Raw genomic sequence first — 22878 nt, 5'->3', positions numbered from 1 at the left:
GGGCCATAGTTTGCCCACGGCTGGTCTAGCTGGTACTCTTTTTTAAAATATATTTTTATTGATATCAGAAAGGAAGGGAGAGGGAGAGAGAGAGAAACATCAATGATGAGAGGGAATCATTGATTGGCTGCCTCCTGCACAACCCCTACTGGGGATCGAGCCCACAATCCAGGCATGTGCCTTTGACCGGAATCGAACCTGGGACCCCCTTCAGTCCCCAGGTCGATGCTCTATCCACTGAACCAAACTGATTAGGACTAGCTGGCACTCTTGAGTAGAATCACTCCAGCATCCACGACTATGTCAAGTGCACAGTTAGCTTGTGTAGCTCTTGATCTTATTTGAGTTAAATGGCTTATCGATTTAACTTATTTTTTATTCATGATTGTGCTGCTTTGATTAATTGCATTGCTGTACGTGATGGACTTTAGTCTCTACCTCCGTTGGAAGCAGCAGGGAAGGGGCCGGGTGTGCAGGCACATGGATCATTCTGATCCGATTACCACCCTGGGCCCCTGCCCAGCCTCCCAAATTTCACATAATTTCAAAGCAGAAAGCGAATCCGATGGCGAACCTCTGTACAATTATTATTTTCCTGTGGAGTTTTGCCCTAAGAAAATATAAAAAATAAAATAAAAAAGATGAAAATAAAATAGAAATGCTATGCACGGAAATGCCTGGCCTACTCTTCTGTTTGATTGGACAGTGAAGAGGAGTCCGCATTTGCTAGAGGGTCCGGAGAAAGTTGATTAACAAGAGCAATTCGATGGTGTGATCATCGATGTGCAGCTTCTTTAGGAAACAGTTTATTTGCTGAAGGCTGGTGGATAATTCCGAATACCTTTGTTGGGGGGTTAGCCTGTGTTTGTAAGACTGCAAAAGGAGACACAGCCGGGAGAGCAACATTGCCTCCCCTCAGGGAATTTTCAATCCGTGAAAAGATTGCATGCTCTGGCATTCCTGCCCCTTCTGCCATTGGACCACTTGTTTCATGTCTCTTACTCCCTTCAATACACACTTAACCCTATTTCCCCAATTTTCTCCCACTTGTACTCCTCCCAGAGGCCCTCAGTACTTTTTTAAAAAGTTAATCAAATATATGTGTGTTTTTTAAATTCAATATTATTTTGTATTAGCGTCAGGTGTACAGCATCGTGGTTAGACAACCCTATTCTCTACAAAGTGGTCCCCCAATATTTCCAGAACCCACCTGGCCCCATACCTGGTACTGATGATCTTTTTCTGCTTTTTATGGCTGCGTATCTCATCGATCGCATTCTAACTGCACATTCAGTGTCCCTACTTGGATGTCATTTCAATTGGCCACGTTCTGGTTGGCTTCTTCTGCGCTCTCCCCACATCAGCGCATGACAGCTCGGTCCTCACCCACACCCTGCTCCGCCTGCAGCCCCATCCTGACAGCTGTGGGCCAAAGCCTCCGAGTCCTCCTCAGCTTCTCCTTTGGCCTCACATTCTGCAGCATCCGCAAAAGCCCGAGAAAATTCTGCTGCTTCTGCCACCGCGACATATGCAGCCTGGGGTCACTTCTCCGGGCCACCCCCTACACAGGCCGCCTTCTCCCCGATTCTGCCTTCACTCCCTTCTGGTTTATTCTTGTTTAAAAATATGTTTTTTTGATTTCAGAGAGAGGAGGGGAGAAGGAGAGAGAGATAAAAACATCAATGATGAGAGAGAATCACTGGTTGGCTGCCCAGGCTCAGTAGTTCAGTGGGTTAGGGTCTTGTCCCCATAAGCCAAGGTTTCAGGTTCAATACCCGGTGAGGGCACATACAGAAATCAACCAACGAATGCATAAGTAACTGGAAAGCATATCCATGTTTCTCTATCTCCATCTCTCTCCCCTTCCTCTCGCTAAAAAAATCAATAAATTTAAAAGAATGAAAGAAAGAAAGAAATCCGCCTGTAAGTGGGCCCATGCAGTTCAAACCAGTGCTGCTTAAGGGTCAACTGCATTCATTTCTCTGTTCTCTCTGTGCTGGTTGAAGGCCAGCGGCCTGTTGTATTGGCCTCCGGAGTTCTCATACGCAGCCTAGGACTTGGTGGGTCAGCCAATGTGGCTGAGCCGATGGAATTATGCTCAACAGCTGTATTGATAGCCTTGCACCACGGAGACAATTGGAGAACACCCCCTGGGGACATCAGTGCGCATTCCATTGATGACATGTGGCTGCCCAGGTGGCACTAGACATGCTTCACATTACGAATCCTTCGAAAAACATACCAGCATTGTTTTTAAAACCTGGTGACCGACGAATAACACGTATGGACATCAGAGAGCCCCGAGCACCACAAATTGAGGCACGAGAAGATTCTCTCTAAGGGTCAAAGGGCAAGGGCGGGAGGGCAGCAGAGTGAAATGATATTATTTGAAAACATTAAGAGAACAAAGTTTCCTACAATTAACTTCTAGGCCACGTGTCTAAGAATGTTTAGCCGTAATTATAGAGGACAAACGTTCGAAAAATCAGATTACTGCAACTCATAAACAACCCAAAGAAGTCACGGCTCCATCTTGAATACGGTTCCTGTTTGGTCCCCACTGTGGGGGTGGCACTGGTTAATGGCCTTTCTGGGCACAGCTCTCCTTTAAGATAATGAGGCTAATTCAGCAGATTTATTCAATTAGACATAATAAAGCTGAAGCTATGTAGTGCTGCTTGGCTCTATTGTCAAGTCCCTTCCGGGCTCAAAACTGTATGAAAATGTGGCAAAAGTCTGAACCAACGGAAGGCTCTGAAAGGGAGTGTGTTATTAATGTAGGAGGTTGCGCGAGGGAGAGACTCTGGGGTGCAGGCCGTTTGTAGTGAATGATTCTGGGGTGTTGGTTAGCAAAGGGAACGCCACTCCCAGCAGGGGGTTCATGAGTATCATGGCGGGATGAGCCATCAGCATTGACTCACTGCCTCCTGGTGCTTACAGTTCTTCACTATGCGTCAAAACTGGCCCTAGCTGGTGTGGCTCAGTGGATAGAGCGTCGGCCTGCAGACTGAAGGGTCCCGGGTTCGATTCCAGTCAAGGGCACAAGCCTGGGTGGCGGGCTCGATCCCCCCAGTAGGGGGTGTGAAGGAGGCAGCCAATCAATGATTCTCTCTCATCATTGATGCTTCTCTCTCTCTCTCTCTCTCTCTCTCCCTCTCCCTCTCTGAAATCAATAAAAATATATTTTAAAAAAAAAAACCCAAAAGTTACGCATCCTTCCCGCTTTAAAATTGTGAAAGTGACTCTTAGTTTTTAACATCAGGTGAGAGACGCAAAGGTATGCAGCCGCAACTGTGCTTGTATGTTAGGGGTCTGGAATGCATTTAAAACCAGAGCCTAACATAGCAACGGGTGTGGTGTGTTCCTGCTCAGGCTTTTGTCAATGGGATTGAAGCTCCATGTGGAATGACGGGCTGGCTGCCAGCTGGTTCCCCTCCTCATTTGTTTTGGACATTTTCTAAAAATGCACAAGTCAGTCCTATATGTTTTTTTCTTCCTGATACATCTAATTTATAAAGGACAGTCCGGGCACTAGTTTTTTTTATTAGAATTTATACATTTCTTTCCATGCATTTATCCAATTTAGTGCTTAGTAAATGAGTGAAGAATAGGACTTTCAGTCTCACTATATATTGAAATTTATATAGCTGAGATTTATAGAAATACCTTTTTTTTAGGATTACAAAACTTAGTCTACATGACATCGTCTTGTCTAAACAAATATTTTTCTTCAAGGTCTTCCTTACATTTAAATGCTCTATGATATTTCAAGACCTATGAAAACAACACCCCAGGTCAAAGAAAACACTGTTAGCTTGGTAAACTAGCTTTTATTAAAGCCATGGTGTTCTTGGTAGAGTATAAATAATTTTTGACGTCAAAGCTGAAATGATTTTTAAGAGATAGTTACGGACAGTCATTCCTTGTCCTGTATAATGTTCTATGCTATCCTCAGTCACAGGTTTTTGGTGAGATGTAAGATATTTTATATAAATCCAAATGTGGAATATTAATGTGCTCTATCATCTGAGTTATTTGGATTATTAGCACTGTTGAATTTGTACTGCTAAATAGTAACAGCTGTAAAATTAACAAAACCTTTGAGTTTATAGAAGACCCTTAAGTGAATTTTCAATGGAGGATTCGACTAATAAAAGGTTTGAGGTTTTTGTACCCTGCCATAACCACTCTTTAAATAAAGGCCCATTAAGCTTTTCTTTTATTATTAATATGAGCGTGAAAATGAAATTAAAAAGGGTATTTCCTGGAATAGAAATGGATATTATTATTATTAAAAAGAAAAAGAAGAGTATAAAGCTTTTCTCATGTTAATTTTGATATTTTATCGTCCCTTTATGCTAGCATTATTTAAATGTTTCCAACCTCAAGCACAATTTTAAACTGAATGCCTTTCCCACATTTTAAAAAAGTAACATCTTACTATTCTTTTCACAGGTCTCATATCTTTTGGGTGAACAGAAGTCTACCTTTATGGGGCCTACAGGTTACGTGCCATCTTGTTTTCTCCCTATATTTCTGGATGTATCCCTGTTTCCCAGAGAAATACTATTCGAGAGAAACTGTTGATATTAAAAATGGGTTTGCTTTCTTGCTTAATGAATCTTGAGGGTAAGAGGGCAAGGGCGGGAGAGTAGCAGAGCGCATCTTAGACTCACCCTTCCGCCCCTTTCTTGGTGTTTGCCTGAGCGCTGCTTTCTGTTCTGTGAACATCCCTGAGATCAGGTGGCGGCAGAGGACCTGGAGAAAACCCATGTCAACCAGGGTCTTCAGCCCCGCCCGTTTCCCAACCAACTTTTCCTGTTCCTGCTACACAGTCCCTGAACAACTCACCCAAAGGCAATTTCCACGTTGGCTTTTTAAAAAAATTATATTTTTATTGATTTCAGAGAGGAAGGGAGAGGGAGAGTCAGAAACATCCATGATGAGAGAGAATCATGGATCGGCTGCCTCCTGCACACCCACACTGGGGATGGAGCCTTCAACCCGGGCATGTGCCCTGACCGGGAATCGAACCGTGACCTCCTGGTTCATAGGTTGATGCTCAACCACTGAGCCAGGTCGGCTGGGCACATGTTTGCTTTTTTACCTGTGTCCTCAGTGTCTGGAACATGTAAGAATCTCAACAAATCACCATGAACTGAACAATCAAATAAGTGGCTGGTGATCCCAATCGTGCCCTGAGGGGTTGAGCTGGACCATTTTGTGTGGTGCTCACAGTGCTGCTGCTTCGTTCTGTTTGAGGCGGGTGATGGGGTGGACTGTATCCTTCCACGGGAACTCGTGCTCCTTTCTGAAGGTGCTGCTGTTTTGGGTGAATGAACTGCAGGCTCCGGGGGTGTTATTTGTGGCGGGCAGTTGTGTGTGACCGTGTGTGTGTTAGCACAGCACTCACCAGACAACCTGTTCTTTCCATGTCATGCAAACTCCAGCCAGCCTCACTACTCTAACCCCACATTTCCATTGGTGATAATAAGTCAGAAAAGGTTTATTAAAAAGTATTAGAAAGGACAAAAGCTAAGCTGTCGTGCTAGGGACACCTGCCACCTTATATGAGCTAAAGAGCCTTAGAACACTCCCTATATAGCATATATGTATATACCACATAAATATCTATATATGTAAATATATATACATATACGTACATATTTATACATTTATTAACTTTGAAATGGATAATAATCATGAAAATAATATATATTACCTATAATGTGTAGTACTATAGTCATGAATGTATGTTATTTTAATTTTTTTGCATTTTCTCATTAAGGTTCAATTTATATTCTAGGTTTTAGTGGCCTTGATAAGTCTATTTGAAACCATACTACTTGGTTATCTCAGTTATAAGGTAAGCTGTTTTCATTAGCCTTTTTTTTGCTAATAGAACACATTACTAATGTTTACCCAGCTTTCTTCTCTTTATAATTCCTACTTTGGGGATAAAGCAAGCTCTTTTTAAACCACTTTAATTATTCCGGGCCTCTCTAGTATGTGATACAAAAACACTAGTAATATAGTTACGTTCTCCTTGGTGGCTTCACTCATTCCTATGGGGTAATTGATCCACAGTGCGCACGCTCACAGGAGCCAAGCAGAGGCAACGGTCTGGGACTTTATTGTTCTCAGCCTCTTTCCCTGATCCGTACAAAAAACATCGAGGGAGCAAGAGCATGTCTATTAGAGATCATATTAATGAATGCTCTTAATTTTTGGCAAAGCTTTGTTTGGGTAACATAATTTAACCAATATTTACTGAGCCTCTGTTTGATGAAGAGCTCCAAGCTGGGCGTTGGTTTTTATTTGTTTGATTGTTTTCTGTGAATTTACAATCGGGAAGTGGGGCTAGGTAGGAAAAAGTTATACAGAAGGCAGGATGATAGGTTTTTGTTTGTTTGTTTGTTTGTTTAGTGAGGTGCAAATGGAGTCCTACAGGGACTCAGAGAGAGAGGCCAGATCATGGGATGAAAAGGAAGGACTTGACCGATTACGCAGAGTCCTGGAATCAGCGATTTCACTAAGGAACGGTGAAAAGACAGGCCAGTAGGGTTTATGGAATTAAGAGAGGCACAGAGGAGGGAATGCACATATGAAATGGAAAGATAATTAATATTTAAGTGTGGCCAGAATGTAGGGTGTTTGGGGAAATATTGGTGCAAAACCTTTGGGACAATATTATGAGCAGCTTGTACTGGGCCCCGGGAATTATGTGGCCAGGCCTGATTCACTTCCTTGCACAATGTGGGTTGGGAGAGCAGAATCTAGATGATTGAAAAACCTCTTCCGTTGTGGTTTCTTGGTGTAAAAGCAATGTTGATCCCAATGAACATTGTTAACAAGTGGTGTGTTTAGGAACTATTTTATATGCTTTACAGTTTGAGTCACTTTTTCATTGATTCTGTAGGTTTTGTTAGTCTGTTTTATTTTTACTGGTAACTTTTCTTCCATGAAATATTATTATAGGATCCAAATGTGTTATGGGCAATATTCAAGGATTATTGTAACATTTGTTTTGTTTCTTTTTTAAAAAAATATTTTAATTGATTTCAGAGAGGAAGGGAGAGGGAGAGAAAGATAAGAACATTAATGATGAGAGAGAATCATCGATTGGCTGCCTCCTGCACGCCCTCTACTGGGGATTAAGCCAGGAACCCAAGCATATGCCCTGACTAGGAATAGAACCGTGACCTCCTGGTTCATAGGTCAACACTCAACCACTGAGCCTCACCGGCTGAGCTTGCTTCTTAAACTTACTACAAAATTGAGAGGGCACAATTGCATTTAGAAAAAATAATCTCTGAAAGTTATTGCTATACCTTTAAAAAAATCTTCCCATTTACTTAGTTTTGAGATCATCACATTTCTTTATCTGTTTTTAACTTTATTTTTCTTGTAGACACTACTTCAGATGGCCCCATTCCTCCCCCTTTGCACACATTTATATAATGACTCAGTCTTCTGCCGTTGTAAGCGTCTTCAAAGCTAGAGAAGTTCTGAGATGCTGTCCTTGCCCTCTATAATGGGATTTGGTATAACTGACTTTTATTTTTACTTATTCTTTCTTGAAAGGGAAACATCTGGGAGCAGATTTTACGAATACCCTTCATCTTGGAAATAATTAATGCGGTTCCCTTCGTTATCTCGGTAAGTCCTAAAAGAATCTTAAAAAAATAATTTTGTCATTAGACTTCAGTAATGTCTTTAAATCTAAATGCTAAAAAAATACATCAAAATTTAGCGCAGATAAATGATTTTAGGTTTTGATTAGAATCATTGTATTAGCAAATAAATAGCAAAATCAGTTGGGGACTTGGCTTGTGAAATTAAATAAAAACTTCTGAGATTTAGTATAACAGCAAAATGAAATGCTTCTTAGAAATATATGGTGCAGAAGTGCCATTTAATCAAGCGCTAATATTGCCGAAACAAACTAGAAATTACTCCACTTCTTGTATATAGGGTGGAATTAAAAGATGTAGAAAGCAAGTAGAACCAGTTGTTTATAAACATTTCCCATACTGAGAATACACTTATCTCTGGTTTAAGCATAGGGTTGACTAATTGTCTCTTTAATAAGGAAGTTGTCAGCAGCCAGACAGCCAGCAATTTGCTTCTTTATCCAAGTCGGAGGAGCACCCACTTCCTGAAGATCCTATTCAATGGCATGTTTGCATTGCAAGCTCTGGTTTTAATTCCTATTTGATAGAGTTGCAACAGTGTCTGTGGGGATTGTGCCCCCTCACACTTTGAGTTTTATTTGGAAAATTATGAGGATGAGTAGATGCCTAACGGTTGCTCACTTCTGACAATTACTTTAATCTGGGTGATTTATCTAGAGGAGCGACTGGAATTAGATTGAATGGCTAAGTAAATATCATTTCAATTAAACGTGGTTCCCCAAGGTCACTTAGAATGTTTGAATCCTGAGACTGAGGGGTAATGTTTTAAAGGTGACGCTTTCTCTTCTTGTTCCTACTTCCCCCCTCAAGTTGCAAAGAAGAAAGAGGTGATGTCTATTACAAACTCTCACAGGAAGAGATGTAATGATAGAATTAGCATCATTATATCTGACACCCAGAGAGCTTATTATTTTCTTTCTTCTTCTGTAATGATTTCCCAAAGAGTTTTTCTCTAAGTAAGAATCAGACAATGAATGAAAAAAAATCACATCTACTCCTTGCATTTTATTAATGAGTCTAATGTATTTGTCACATGTTCCAAGTTGCTAAATTGTCTTTAATAACATTTTTTTTTCTGTTTTGCATTTCTTTTCGATCTGCCGGATATGATTCTTTGCTTTGAGATAAAAGTTTAGTGTTGATTTGTTTTTCAGATATTCTGGCCTGCCCTAAGGAATCTCTTTGTCCCAGTCTTTCTGAACTGCTGGCTTGCCAAACACGCCTTGGAAAATATGATTGTAAGTATGAAAGTGACATGCAAATGCAGACATGTTTTTCAACCTTTCACTATGTCCTACTTTCATTGAGATCATCACATTTCTTTATCTTTTTCACATTCAACAGAGAGAGAGACGAAGACTCAACATCTTTGCCTCACTACTTCTTATCCTGCTTCCCCCCACGAGTATAAATTCATATGGCTAGGATTTAGTTAGTTATAATTAAATATCAACGTTTTATTTGTAAACTTCTTTTAAATAAATTCAGTCTCTTAGTACATAGTTTTATTTAGATGTTTGCAAAAATGAAAGAGTTTTGGTAAAATGCTATCAAATAATTCAAGTGATGTGTTGTATGGGTGTCTAAGCTAATGAGCATAGTTTCCATGATTCGGAGTTTCTACACATCACCAGTCCAAAGCCCAGTGCCGTGTGAATGGGTCCAATGAGTGAGTCCACTTTCCTAAGACGACTCACCTTTCTGGGTGACCCGTTCGTGTATGATGGGGCCTTGGTTCTCAGGATCCAGGAGGCTGTGGCCTCAGTCCCTGTAACTGTCTGGGCCTCATATTTCATAAAAATCTGTGGGGTTTTAAGAGGCGCCATGTTGGAGGTGGAAGCTCCTCAGGTAAAGCCATCTTTTTCCTTTTGGTTGGGTTGTGACTGGGCTAGTAGGAGGGGCAAACGGAAGCAAGAAGTAAAAGATGCCGAGTTCAGAGTGGGCCCCTGTTTCGCTTTGCCCAAGGCTGACCCTGTGGGGCAGGACTGATGTATAACTAGGACCAAAATATGTTTATAGCAGAGCTCACTGCTTAGCAGTGAGCTGGCTCTAAGACATTTGCTATCTAGTCATTCATTCTATAAATGTTAATGTAAGTCCACTATATGCTAATCACTCTGATAGGATAGCTAAGAGATTCAATTCCTTTGCCAATTTCTTCATCTTCAAAAGGAATAAAAGTGTCTACATACCAAGCTTGTTGTGAGAATTAAATAAAATTACATATACTTACAGAAATATGTATGTGTGTCTATCTATATAAGGCATAAACATCATAAGGGCTCAATATGATGACTTCTACTACATTGAAATTAAATTTTTCCAGAGGCAAACTTGTTTTTCTTTTAAATGGTTTTTAAACAGAAATTATGACCCAAGTTTTGGCCCGGAGGAATATTTGGATAACATTTGAGAAGTTGTCACCGGATGAATGTCTCTAAACATCCACGCTAGTGACCGCTGGAGGCTCAGGAAAATGCGTGGCCAAACCGTGGGCGAGTGTGGTCCGTGGGGTGTTTTGCAGAAACATTGAGCTGTCTTAGCTGTTCAAAATAAAATACATAAGCCTATTTCACTAAAGAGACTTAGCTTACGTTGCTAATGGAAAACACGCACCAGGAAAAAATAAACCTCTAATACATTGTGTTACTAGTTGTTGGCAAAAACAGCCTAACCAAGAGAGAAATGGCCCCTCAGTCCTTGAGAATAAGGGGAGTGCTGTGCAATATTCACTTAGGGTCCATTTTCCATTGTATTTCTATGTTTGGCTTCTCTTCCTCTCCCTGGTTGCTAAATTTGTATGTGTTTGGGTTTTGTGTTTGCTCAGAAGAAAGTGAGGGTTGAGAGGTGAAATTCTGTTCAGCTTAGCTTTTTGTTTTTATAACAGTTCTGGTGAAATGTGTGGCGGAGGAAGATTAAATGATGGCTCTGGGGAATTTTGTATTGGTGAAGTGGTCTCCTGCTATACTGATTTTAAGACTATTAATAGCTTACTATCAAACATTTTGAGATGAACTGGGAACTAGAAAGTAAAATATTATGAAAACCTACAATTCTACCACACAGACTAATTACTAGTAATAATTTATATCCTAACATTTTCTATGAATATGCACATATCCTACATTCTATCATATTGTATGTTCCACTTTATAATTTGAATTTTTATAATATACTAGTATGTAGTGGAAAGGTTCCTATGTCATAAAATATTCCTCTTCAAATCAATTTTAATGGATACATCTGTTATTTAGTTAGGTATGTTTTGATCCAGGCAAAAATGAAAATATGCTGATGTATCCATTGAAAGTATATGTGTTGAGTATGCACAACATAGTTGAAACGTACTACATAGTAATAAATGTAATGAACCTCTTGAATATTTAATAGTTATCAATATTTAAAATATGCTTCTCTGTCTTACTTTAGAATGATCTGCACAGAGCCATTCAGCGTACACAGTCTGCAATGTTTAACCAAGTTCTGATTTTGATATCTACATTGCTTTGCCTTATCTTCACCTGGTAAGATTCTACAGATCAGCATTTTTATTATGTTTTACTTCACTCCAGTTTCTTATAAAAGATGTATTATAAGCCATTTTAATTAATAGTTGGATAAAAATCATCAGTCAATCATTCAATCAGTGTCACTATAACATGTAATGGATCGCCTACAGAAACAGAAGTAAAACCCTCCCTCAGTCTCACAGAAAAAGCAAGAAAGCACAGCTCTCAGCCTTAGCTGGTGTGGCTCAATGGATGGAACATCGGCCTGTGGGCTGAAGGGTCCCAGGTTCGATCCCGGTCAAGGGTACATCCCGGGGTTGTGGTTGAATCCCTGGTGGGGGGAGTGCAAGAGGCAGCTGATCAATGATTCTCTCTCATCATTGATGCTTGTGTCTCTCTCTCCCTCTCCCTTCCTCTCTGAAATCAATAAAATTAAAAAAGAAAGAAAAGGAAGAAACACAGTTCTCATTTGATATTACATTTACTGCAACCCTGGCATTTCCCCGAATGCTGTCAACAACCGAATCACAAGTGTTTGTCCCATGACCAGGGCTGTCAAGCAGGAGTGTCCCTCACACCCTGACATGCGGGCGCTGGTTTTTCTGTCGCCTACAAAGCGGAAAGCTATGGAGCAAACTGTCACCGCCCGTCATTGCGCCTGCCGGGGCCTCGCTGTGATGTGCACGTGTGCATTCGGGCAGAAAGCAAGGGCAGACCTCCAGGTGCTTGGCTTTGCCACACAAAACAGTCATTTCTCCTCCGGGAGGATCCCGCTTTGACAATGAAAATGTAAACTAGCGTGAAATGCACTGAGAGTCTTGCTCTAGGACCTCCCAGCAACAAGTTACGGCTAAAATCACCAGCAAGTAATGTCAGAGGGGGAGCTTATGTTTCGAGACATTAACCATCCCACAATGTTTATTTTCTAAGTACAAGGGCATGCCAACCATAGGTTTTAAATGCGCTTGAGAGAGATGTTATGAGTTCATGCAGATCCTTCCTGGAGCAAAGAGTGTGGGAATCACAAGACGAGGTAGAGCCCTGTATCCGCTTGGCAGGCCTCGTAGAGATCATGTGTAATTGTAATTGTGCTCTGACCTGGAGTTGACTTATGGAGGAAGAGGGAAAACTAATTAGGAAGTACTGAAATAGAAGGGTGCACTCAGACACGGGGACAGCGGAACCAGATATAACGAGAGCTATACATGCATGTATTTATTTATTTTTAAGCGTACTTTATTAGTAGTATTTTAAATATAATATTTTATTTTTTAAATATATTTTTGTTGATTTCAGAGAGGGGGAGAGAGAGAGAGAAACATCAATGATGAGAATCATTGATTGGCTGCCTCCTGCACGCCCCACACTGGGGATGGAGCCTGCAGCTGGGCAGGTGCCCTTAACTGGAATCGAACCCGGGACCCTTCAGTCCGCAGGCTGACGCTCTGAGCCAAACTGGCTAGAGCTACATGCATGTATTTAAGTAGCGCCATGAACTGTTTGGAATGGGTTACGGTCTGAGAAATGCGTCGTCAGGTGATTTTGTCACTGTGCAAGCACCACGGGGTTCACTAGAGAAACCTGGATGGTATGGCCTGACCCTGTCATTGTATGTGCTGTGCTGTTACACGACTGGCAGGGCATGATCACAGACATGAGATAACACGCTGCCTGTGATGTCAACATGGCTACAACAGCACGAGGCAGGAGGCATTATTTTAGCTCCATTATAATCTTTTGGGACCAACGACGTATACTAGTTGGTTCGTAGTTGAACAAAATGTTGTTATGTAGCTCTTGACTGTATCGATCTAGATGTATGGGTATGCTAACCGGTTTGCATCAGCAGTATAAGGTGAATATCTCTATTAAATGGATTTAAAATATATTTGTGGCATACCTTTATACTTAAAAAAATCAACATTTTAGGATAGTTAATGGCTTAAAACATAAAATATCCCTCTGAGATGACCTGGTGATGATTTTAGCCATAATTTATATCCTGGAGCAAGACTATCCATGCTTTTCAAAATCAGAACTGCAATAAGTGCATTATAAGTTAAGCCCCAAAGATTCAAGAACTAATGTTCGACGCGCTGACCGTGCTGGGCACAGATCTCACCCTCTCAAAATCACCTGCTCTGGAAAGCTGCGTGTGGGTTTAAAAATGGATCTTTTATCACCATCACAAAGAACCGTCATTAAGCATCTGTCTCGCAGACACGCGTGCCCAGTGCCCAGCTGAAATGCAGATGAAGTCCCCCTTGCCCCCCCCATGCCTGCAGGGAATGTGCTCGGAATAGTGCTTCCCATCATTGTGATGGAATTGGACGAGTCTTCGCCCACGTCCGCCACGTGCCCCTCGTGGCCAATAGCACACACTCCGAGGCAGCTGGGACTTGGGATGCAGCCCGTGTCTCAGGAACAAAGCAAGTCCATGGCTCTATCTGGGAATTTAGTGTCTGACTTGAGCTTAATTATTAACCTCTTCTGACCAATAATCATCCCTCTAGTTCATCATGCATTTGGTGTTTGAAGCCACTTTGCTTCAGACTTTAGTTTCTTATTTGAGTATGTGTGTTGGCATGTTTTTATATTATTTCATAGAGTTCTAACAGGGAGAGATCTATGGGGTTCATGGATGTTTCATGGTTTAGTCAAATGTGAAATAATTAATTCACTTCTTCCTCAGTCTGATTTCAGGAAACAATAGGTCATTTACTTTTTGTTTAAAAATGTGACTCAGTGAAACGTTATTATCCTGCTTAATTCAAAAGCACTAGGGATTTTCTTGCACCTTTGATTAATGCTTATTTGACTAGCTGCTTCGGTTCTTCTACTTACTGATTCCACTCCAAGGCCGATGGCTGCTCGGGGCCTGGACAGGGAGGAGATGGTACTGCAGTTTGGAGAAAGTATTAGAACGTGGCCTAGTGGTGTCACCACTGTCATATTTGATTCCTAGTTCTGATTGGTCACATTTGTTTGGCCTCTGTGATAAATGAAGGACAGGAAGTGCATGTTTCTGAAGATCTGGCCATGGCCTAACAGCTCCAAGTCACCCTGGAACAAACAGAAATCTATTTGTCCCAACTCAATTCTGCATAAGCGGGCAGCCAGGTTTCAATAGTTAATTAGCCAAGCTAAGGCAAGTTTAATTTGGGAGAAAAGAGAATATGGTCATTTGTCCTATGTAAATCAGAATGATGCAATTATTATTAATATCAAAAGTCTAGGTAACATGGCTTGGGGTTAAAAATCTGTTTCCGACAGGCTATTTTTGCAATATGACATCAGTTGTATAGAGTTCTTTTCAAACATGCAAATGCTGAGGATAATGGCTAGCAGTTCAAGTGGTTCCTATTGTTAAGCACTTTTCTGGGCCCTTAACATGTACGGTCTAAAAAGCAAATTCTGTTATTCTCTTCATTTCATAGGTGAAGAAACTGAGGCACAGAATAGTTTAAGAAATTTACAAAAAGGAACAATTAGATCTGTCTTTAATTTTTTAGGAGAAAAAAATTCATTGATTTGATTTTTTAGCTTTATTGTTGGCATATATCCAGTGTCCGCATTTCCCCTCACTTTGCCCAGCTCCACGCAGACCTCACCCCCTTCCCTCTGGCCTTCACCACACTGTTGTCTGTGTCCATAGGTCATGCATATATGTTCTTTGGCCGTTTAGATCTGTCTTCAGTGTTCACCTATCTACTCTGGGCTGAGAAACAAATCAGTCTGATGCCCTATTCTCATCCAAGTTAAAACACTGTTCACAAATTTCCAAGAAAAATTGATTGAGAACCTACATTTTATAGAATTTAAACCATCACTGCATTAAGAGGTTAATATAGAGTTCTTTTCAGAAATATAAGAACTTAGAAATGATGCTACCTACATATTTTTAGGGATGTATTACAGAAATAAGGAAAAAAGGGGTGGGTGGGTGTAGGTTATATGCAGTGGTATGTACAATAGACCACATTGGCATTGCCCTTGGGAAGCCTTTTCACACTGTATTTTATCAGAAGTGGAGTTGAAGGCTTAGCCAGGTAGAGGCGGGGACACCATTTTTCTATTCTAGCTAGAAGGTTTCCAGTTAGAAGTGAGGGTGAAGGAGTGAGAGAAAGCCAAGGTTGTCATCCCACACCAACCAGGAACCAAAGACTTTTGTCTTTACAAGGAAGTTCTGAGGGGAAGGCTCTGCGACATGCGTTTTGTACCAGTCGAGATGGTCACATACGTGTATGAGCAATCAACTGCTCATCTAAAAAATGAATCCTTAGAGAACGTGACCCATATGAGGTCTCATTGAAAACATTATGACAAAACCTAGCCAAGGAAGAAATAAAATTAAAGAAAACGAAAGAAGACTTGCTGAAAGAGCTGAGGTAAGAGATAAATCAGTTTTATGGTAGCATCAGACACGAATGCTCAGTTCCCAGGGAAATACTAAAGTGTCCTAATAATAAAAATGATAGTTAACACTTATTAATGTGTCCTTCCTTTGCTGGCAATTTCCTGTTGTTTTTTGTGTATTAAATTGTTTAATTTTGCACAACGCTCTATGGTAGGCATTATTATCCTAATTTTACACACAAGAAACTGAGGCAAAGGAAAGTAAAACAAAAATAAATCTTAGTTTAGCTAAAGTTCACAATGAGTAAAAAGCAGACGTCAGATTTGGACGTAGGCATATTGGTTCCCTAGGCCACACACCATCATGATGTTATGTATGTTATGTCCTAGGAATCACTGACCCAGGTACATAAAAATAATAATCAAACAAATCATCAAATGGAATTGTAATGTTCTCACCTCTATGACCGTGAAATTTTAAATGACTATTTCAAGTAAAATTCTAGTTGAATACAAGACATGAACACAACAATTTTTTTTTAAGATTTTTTGTTTTTGTTTTTTCTTCTATTTCTTTCTTTGAATTTTTTGGTTCCTAAGAGTTCACTTTGCTTTGACCCCTCTGATCTAAATCCTGACTCCCTACTGAGAAGTCGGCTCATCGCCCATCATTTAAAGAAACACGCGTGTCTGCCTAATGGCGTAGGGTGAGGTGTGGTCCCTTCTCATGACTAGGAAATCGCAGTTGGGTGTTGACTTCGGATTAGTAGTTTAGGGCACGATTCCCTACCTTTTTTTTTTTTTTGCATAGACACAAAGACGGTGCCCAGGAGGGTGAGAAGTTACTTTCAACAATAGAAATATAAGATTTATCATTACTTCACAGACACAATTTCTCCCTAGAAAAGGTGAAATCCCAAGATAGCAAATTATCTGAGATTCCTTGGGAATATTATTAGGCTATAGGCAGACACTGTGCAAGAAATGAAAATGATTATTTGGAACAATTTAATAGGTATTCATTCAGGGAGTACCCAAGTGCAAGGGGTGGGCTGATTTGAATGCTAATGTCTGCATTACAAGCATGGAACCAGTGCTGGCTGCCTTCAGCACAGAATGCCATTGCTAATTCCATTTCCCAGGAACTGCATAGCAACAGGAGTCCTTGGGCATGCATGGGCATTGAAGGGTATTTATTTCTGCCATGTGACTCTTTTTGTCTTTGAAAACATTTTGTTGTACAAATTGACATTTGCCAGGTGGTGAAAAAGTTTCCAGTCTCAATATTGCCTTTCATTCAAATTAATGTTTTCCTTAGAAACCTTGCCAAAAAACTTGTCTAACTAAATATGCTTTAAAAAGAGGAAAATTTTTAAAAAGCACAGAGTAAGTGATTAGTAATTAAGGTGCTTTGTTGTGCTATATATAGGATCTATTTGAGGAAGCAAATCCATTATGACTTTTCATTCTAAGGAGGGGAACAGGAGAGTCTGCATTTGAAATCCTAATTGAATGTTGTTCAGATTTTGTTTTAGAATTACATAATGCTGAGATTATTTTGTATGGATTTGGGTCAAAGACAACACTTAAGAATGTTTTATAAAGAAGCAAACCCCATAGCAGACTCTCAAAGCCAACATTCTTCATGAAACCTTCATAAACTGCAGTTTTAGTTCTAAAAGAAAGTTAAGCTAACAGTGAAGCTGTAAAAACACTGTATTTTTTTTTAATTCTCACCCAAGGATATGTTTTTATTGGTTTTAGAGATAAAAGAAGGGAGAGAGAGAGGGGGAGAAAAACATTGATGTGAGAGAGAAACATTGATCAGTTGCCTCCCCTGTGCATCCTTACTGGGAATCCCAACAAGCTAAGCATGTGCCCTGACCAGGAATTGAACCTGAAAACATTTTGGTGTAAGGTATGATGCCCAACCCACTGAGCCAACCAGCCAGGGCAACACTCTATTTAATTCATTTAAATTCCTTAAGTGTTTGAAATGTGTGTTTATCTAGTGTGATTTTCCAGTGCCTCTATTACTGTTCTGGTTTTTAATATTGGCTCTTTTATGAAGCAGCCATATATTAACAAAAATAGATAGGGCATCGTCCTAGTGTAGGACTGACCCAGTTGCAGGTTGGAGCTGACGTAAGTGTAAGTCTCACACCTGCTTAGCCCCAACATACCTGCCCCGGGAGCTCTGTCTTGAGCAGGTCCATCTGCCTTCCCAGGGCCCAGAGCCATCTTCCAGGTCAAGCTCCTATCCCTGCCGAGAGCCCAGAGCCATCAGAGATGTGAATGGGGCCCTCTGAGGCCATGACTCACTCCTGTGCGCTCTCACCTGCGTGCTCTCTCTCCTGACCTCCTCTCCAGCCGGGAGAGAGGGGCATCTGCTATAGGGCAGGGCAGGTTATAACCGAAGTTGTGTTACCTGCTGGCTCTTTCTTACAAATGACGCCCCAGAAATCTTTACTAAAAAGAGAGAGCTTTGCAGTCAGTAACAAAGGTTCTCATTCTGCTTCTGCCTCCCTCCTTTTTCATGGATCATGTGTGCTTCGCCCGGGTGCATCTTCACACGGTTGTTACGCTCTCTGTCACTTACGATGAGCTTCCGTTTCCATCTTCAGGATGGATGTTGTCACCCTGGAGGGACCGCAGAATTGCTTCTGGAGGAAACAGGAAGGTGTGTTTGCTCGTTCCTCTGAGGGCAGAAATCACAAACTGGATACAAGCCTGGCTTCATGGGGTGCCTTTCCCATGAATTCATTCCATGACCACACCTTCATACCATCTTTGTACATGTGGTGGGTTCTTAGGGCCATCATTTTTTTTTAAAGAGAAATGACAGTTTTGATGATACGTTGGATGCAATGTGTGAGATCAAGAACAATGGGAGAACGACTGAAATTTGCATTATGGGAAACTGGTAGAATGATGGAGCCATTCAGGAGTAGAGGGGGAATCTGGGAAGAAACATCAAAAGAAAGAGAAACAGAGTCCACAGTGGTGGAGACACCTTTTAGAAACCTAAGGTGAGCTGGTGAACAGCCACCTGTCTGTGGGGACCCGGAGTTCAGGAGAGGGGGTGGGGCTGGGCAGGTGGCTTCGGTGACATCATGGATAGTCATTACGGCAGGGATTCGAAGATACCACCCCGGGAACGAACACGGTGGGATTGCTATTTAAACACTGAACAAAAATGAAACTTTAAGAGGGGAGTAAGCCGCATGGTATAGGATAGACGGCACAATGGATGCAGAGGTGAGAAAGTCATTCACCTACGTGTTCAAAAAAGGTGGCAGCTAAGTATAGAAAGTAAAAGCAAGGGACCGTGCAATGAGAACCTAATGCAAATGGACTGGCAGCAGAAGATGCTAATAAAGAATCCCATTGCTAAAATGAACCCGAGCATGTACATTATTTCCCACTTCTCCAAACATAGCCCCTTCTATGTCATCCCACCCAGATGGCCGCCTATTTTAAAGCATAGTCAACGTCAGGGCTTTCATAGCACATTTTTATTATAATAGAGGCATTTTCTTACCATGAAGCAACCCAATCTGGGTAGAATTCATACATCTTTTAAAAATACCACCAACTCTATTTTTCTCTTTAAAAATCCCCCATTTTTTTCCATCCTGCTTTTTCCTGCGCATGAATTCATCTTCTGTGACCTAACTCCGTAAGTCAATGGCACCAACACTTTTGCTTGTCAACTGATGGCTAGAATCCTTATATTCAAAATTATGCATCATTGCTGTTCTCCCAGTTTCCTCTTAGTAAATTCCCTAAAAATTATTTCGTTGTGCTATAATGGACCCTCTTTCGTGCCCATAATCTTTGCTCATGTATTTTAAAGCATTTTGACTGGGAGTATTGAGAGACTCACTTTAACATTGTCTACTTTCCATTCTTTGCTTAAGTGGATGCTAATCTCCTCACCTCAGGGTTATATTAATTCCCAGCAACATTTTGCTATGTAAATGGTATACAGAATCTCTCTGATTATCTAACCACCCAGGTTCATTTGGCCACGTAATACTCCTATAGCTGCTGTGAGTCCACTGAATTATATTTATTATGGACCTCTGCTATAACTTCATATATAAGTTTAACAGATTTATTTTTAGGTTCCTGGTTGGCTAGCACACTGATTGTAGGATGTTCTAAATATCTCATTTGAATTTCATATGCGCTTGTTCCCTCTAATGTGCCTACGGTGAGGGTGAAAGGCCACCTTCAGTCCCCTGCTCTATAATTATCTTTTATGTTCCCAATTGAACCACTCAGTTTTCTTTCTTTAACCAAATATCCCCCCAAATGCGTTAACTTTTCTCCCTGGGATTTTTTTGCTTTGTGTGTTGGCCTTTCTCTAAACCTTTTCTATTTTATAATTATAAATTCAAACAGGACCCAGCGCCGAACAATCACAAAGATCGAGATAATTTACATGAAAGCATTTGGTAAATTCTAAAGTGCTTTTCAGATATAAAGTAGGCTTCTTATTGCTGTAATTTAGGGGGCAGATTTCCAGCTTAGCATACAAAGTGCTCTTTTCTTAGAAATTTTATTTCTTACAGATGCATATGTATACACGCAGAGATTTGAGAGACTTTTGGTAAAAATAGAAATGCATTGAATGGGAAGGTATCTTGTTTGTGTCGCTTTCTTGCTGTGTGACTTTACTTGATTACATCTCTGAGTTTTAATTTATTCATTTGTCAAAGAAGGGAGAAAAATATATGAACTTCAACAAAAGGTTGGAGATAGTTTTAGAAACAGACATGAAACTGGGCCAATAAAGAGGAACATGGACAACAGTGTGGTGATTGCAGGGGAGGAGGGGTGTGGGTGGAGGTGGAAGAGGGCATACATGGTGATGGGAAAAAGAATAATAAATAAAGAACCTGAAAAAAAGAAAGAAAAGAAAATGGGTCATTACAACAGAAATGGGAAAAAGAATAATAAATAAAGAACCTGAAAAAAAAAAGAAAGAAAAGAAAATGGGTCATTATAGAAGAAACACAACATAGTAGGGATGAAATGTAAATCTGATACTAAGATTGAGCAGCTGAGGCAGAGGGAGACATGTAATTTACTTAGCTCTCATCCTCAAAAAGAAGGCACACAAGGTCCTCCAGGGAATTAACATCCTCCTCGCCCCACCCCCCACGGAATTCAGGAATCTCATTCTGTAGGCAGAGTGATGCAGAGACACTCATAGGTGATATTTCTTAAGAAAAATGGCTCCAACGAAGAACCAGGATTGGTTTCCTGTCTATTGGCTTTGCGTATTAATCAGAGCTCATAATCACCCATGACGCTGTGAGGTAGGCAATACCATCTCTAGTTTGAAGAGGAGATAGACAAGGTCAGGGTGGGAGGAGTTAAGCTATTTTTTAAGGAAACAGGAAGGCAGGAATGAGGTCAGCTTTGTCTGTTCATGACCTGTCTTCTGCTCTACGCAAGGGGAGACCTCAGTGGATGCTCAGAAGCAGTGCTGTGAGGGGAAGTGTTGTGGGAAAATGATGGCTTTCTGTGGGCTTCAGCCTTAGCCTAGGCCAGTGATGGCGAACCTTTTGAGCTCGGCGTGTCAGCATTTTGAAAATCCCTAACTTAACTCTGGTGCCGTGTCACATATAGAAATTTTTTGATGTTTGCAACCATAGTAAAACAAAGACTTATAATTTTGATATTTATTTTATATATTTAAATGCCATTTAACAAAGAAAAATCAACCAAAAAAATGAGTTCGCGTGTCACCTCTGACATGCATGTCATAGGTTCGCCATCACTGGCCTAGGAGATGTTAGAACACGGACTGGAACAAAAGGGTCACTTACAATTCCACCTAATTTCCCCACGTCACTTGCTTTCCAGACATTTGGTAAGAACTAGAGAGAAGGTTCCCAGGCTCTGCTTGCCCTCAGGGACCCGCTACCTTATCTGCCTAGATTTTGACTCTTCCCCAAGTCTGCCTCTCTGAGAGCAAAGACTGGACTAGATCATTTTTCAACCGTGTGCCAGAACCTGAACAGCTGTGTCCACAAAACGATGCCATTTGATGACATTCATAATTGCTAAGAATGAAGATAGGTGCTCTTAGGATAATGTCTAGTCATTGAAAATCTGGAGCTGAATGGATCTCATGATGAGCAAAAAGTAAAGGAAATAACCCATTCATTGTATATGTTGGATTGTAAAAACACTCTCTTCCCTTAATCTTTTTACACACACACACACACACACACACACACACACACACACACACACAAAATACAGAATCAAAAAATTCCCGAGTGGTAGTATCTTAGTTGCAACAGTAATTCCTAGTGTAATCCCTGTGCATATAAATAATCTGATCTGGTAAATTTCTTCCATAATTTATAAAAATTGAAGCCACAGAGGCAAAGTGTGCATTACGTAAATGTCAACACACATTATGTTTTCCAGTGAATTCCTGTTTTAGAACGTGTCACTGACCTCCTGAAAACGCTCTTTGAACAAACCGTCATTGATCAGGAAAACAGAAGAATAATTATTTATCTAGGAGACCATTCTACACACATGCTGATCTGTTTAACATCAGTTTACAAGCAATTAAATCCAACATCTGTAGAAGGGTTAGTTTAACGCTCACATGAACCCATCAGATACTTCTCAAGAGTGCTCTTACTCACATATAATTATATTTGTATATTATTGACTTACATGTGCATATTATACTCTGAAATAGATATGAAGTTGACTTAGCCATCACTTAGAGAAAAATTTTCCAGTAATTTTAAGTAAAAATGCTACCATATGACAAAGTATTTTCTGTTGATAAACATGACATTTTAATATTACATTTTAAAATGTTGGATTCAAGTGAATGGTTATGTAAAAAAAAAAAAGAATTACTGTTGCTATGAAAGGAATTCTCATGGCTTACAATGTGAGGCAACACTTTAAGCTCAATGTTCTCTTTTGTTTTTAATGGCTAATTACGTTTGGACCATTTCAGAAATGATAAAACAAAGGTTCATTTTGTGTATTACTTGATTTCCCAGAAACTGCTGACTAGTGACTGAATTATTTGCGACTAGTATACAGCAGTAAGTAGCGAGATGTATCTTGTGGGAACATGTTAAATGAGTATAAGACAGCTTAAATCAGACAATATTTATTGGGTATCACTTCATCTTTTACATGTGCAAGGACAAATGCATTGAGCGTTCACCTACTAATGTCTTGATAGTAAAGAGAAAATCCATTGCAAAATTAAACCTTTTCTGAAGAGAACTGGTATGTGTACTGGATGCATTTTGCTTTTACCAACT

The 22878-nt window shown here is 40.4% G+C and overlaps 1 protein-coding gene across 6 annotated transcripts in view; it reads left to right on the top strand.

Annotated features, from left to right (window-relative positions):
- The window catches only part of KCNT2 (potassium channel, sodium activated subfamily T, member 2), a 131629-nt gene that overhangs the window by 46046 nt on the left and 62705 nt on the right, over nt 1-22878 (top strand). For all 6 annotated transcript variants that reach the window (XM_014531615.1, XM_014531614.1, XM_005884094.2 and 3 more), the window contains exons 4-8: nt 4456-4504; nt 5807-5866; nt 7585-7659; nt 8849-8932; nt 11124-11218. In XM_014531615.1, coding sequence (XP_014387101.1) covers nt 4456-4504; nt 5807-5866; nt 7585-7659; nt 8849-8932; nt 11124-11218 — 363 coding nt within the window. The remainder of the gene's footprint in view (nt 1-4455; nt 4505-5806; nt 5867-7584; nt 7660-8848; nt 8933-11123; nt 11219-22878) is intronic.

This window comes from Myotis brandtii, unplaced genomic scaffold, assembly GCF_000412655.1.
Source record: "Myotis brandtii unplaced genomic scaffold, ASM41265v1 scaffold816, whole genome shotgun sequence".
Taxonomy (NCBI): domain Eukaryota; kingdom Metazoa; phylum Chordata; class Mammalia; order Chiroptera; family Vespertilionidae; genus Myotis; species Myotis brandtii.
This window is presented reverse-complemented; position numbering and strand designations above follow the sequence as displayed.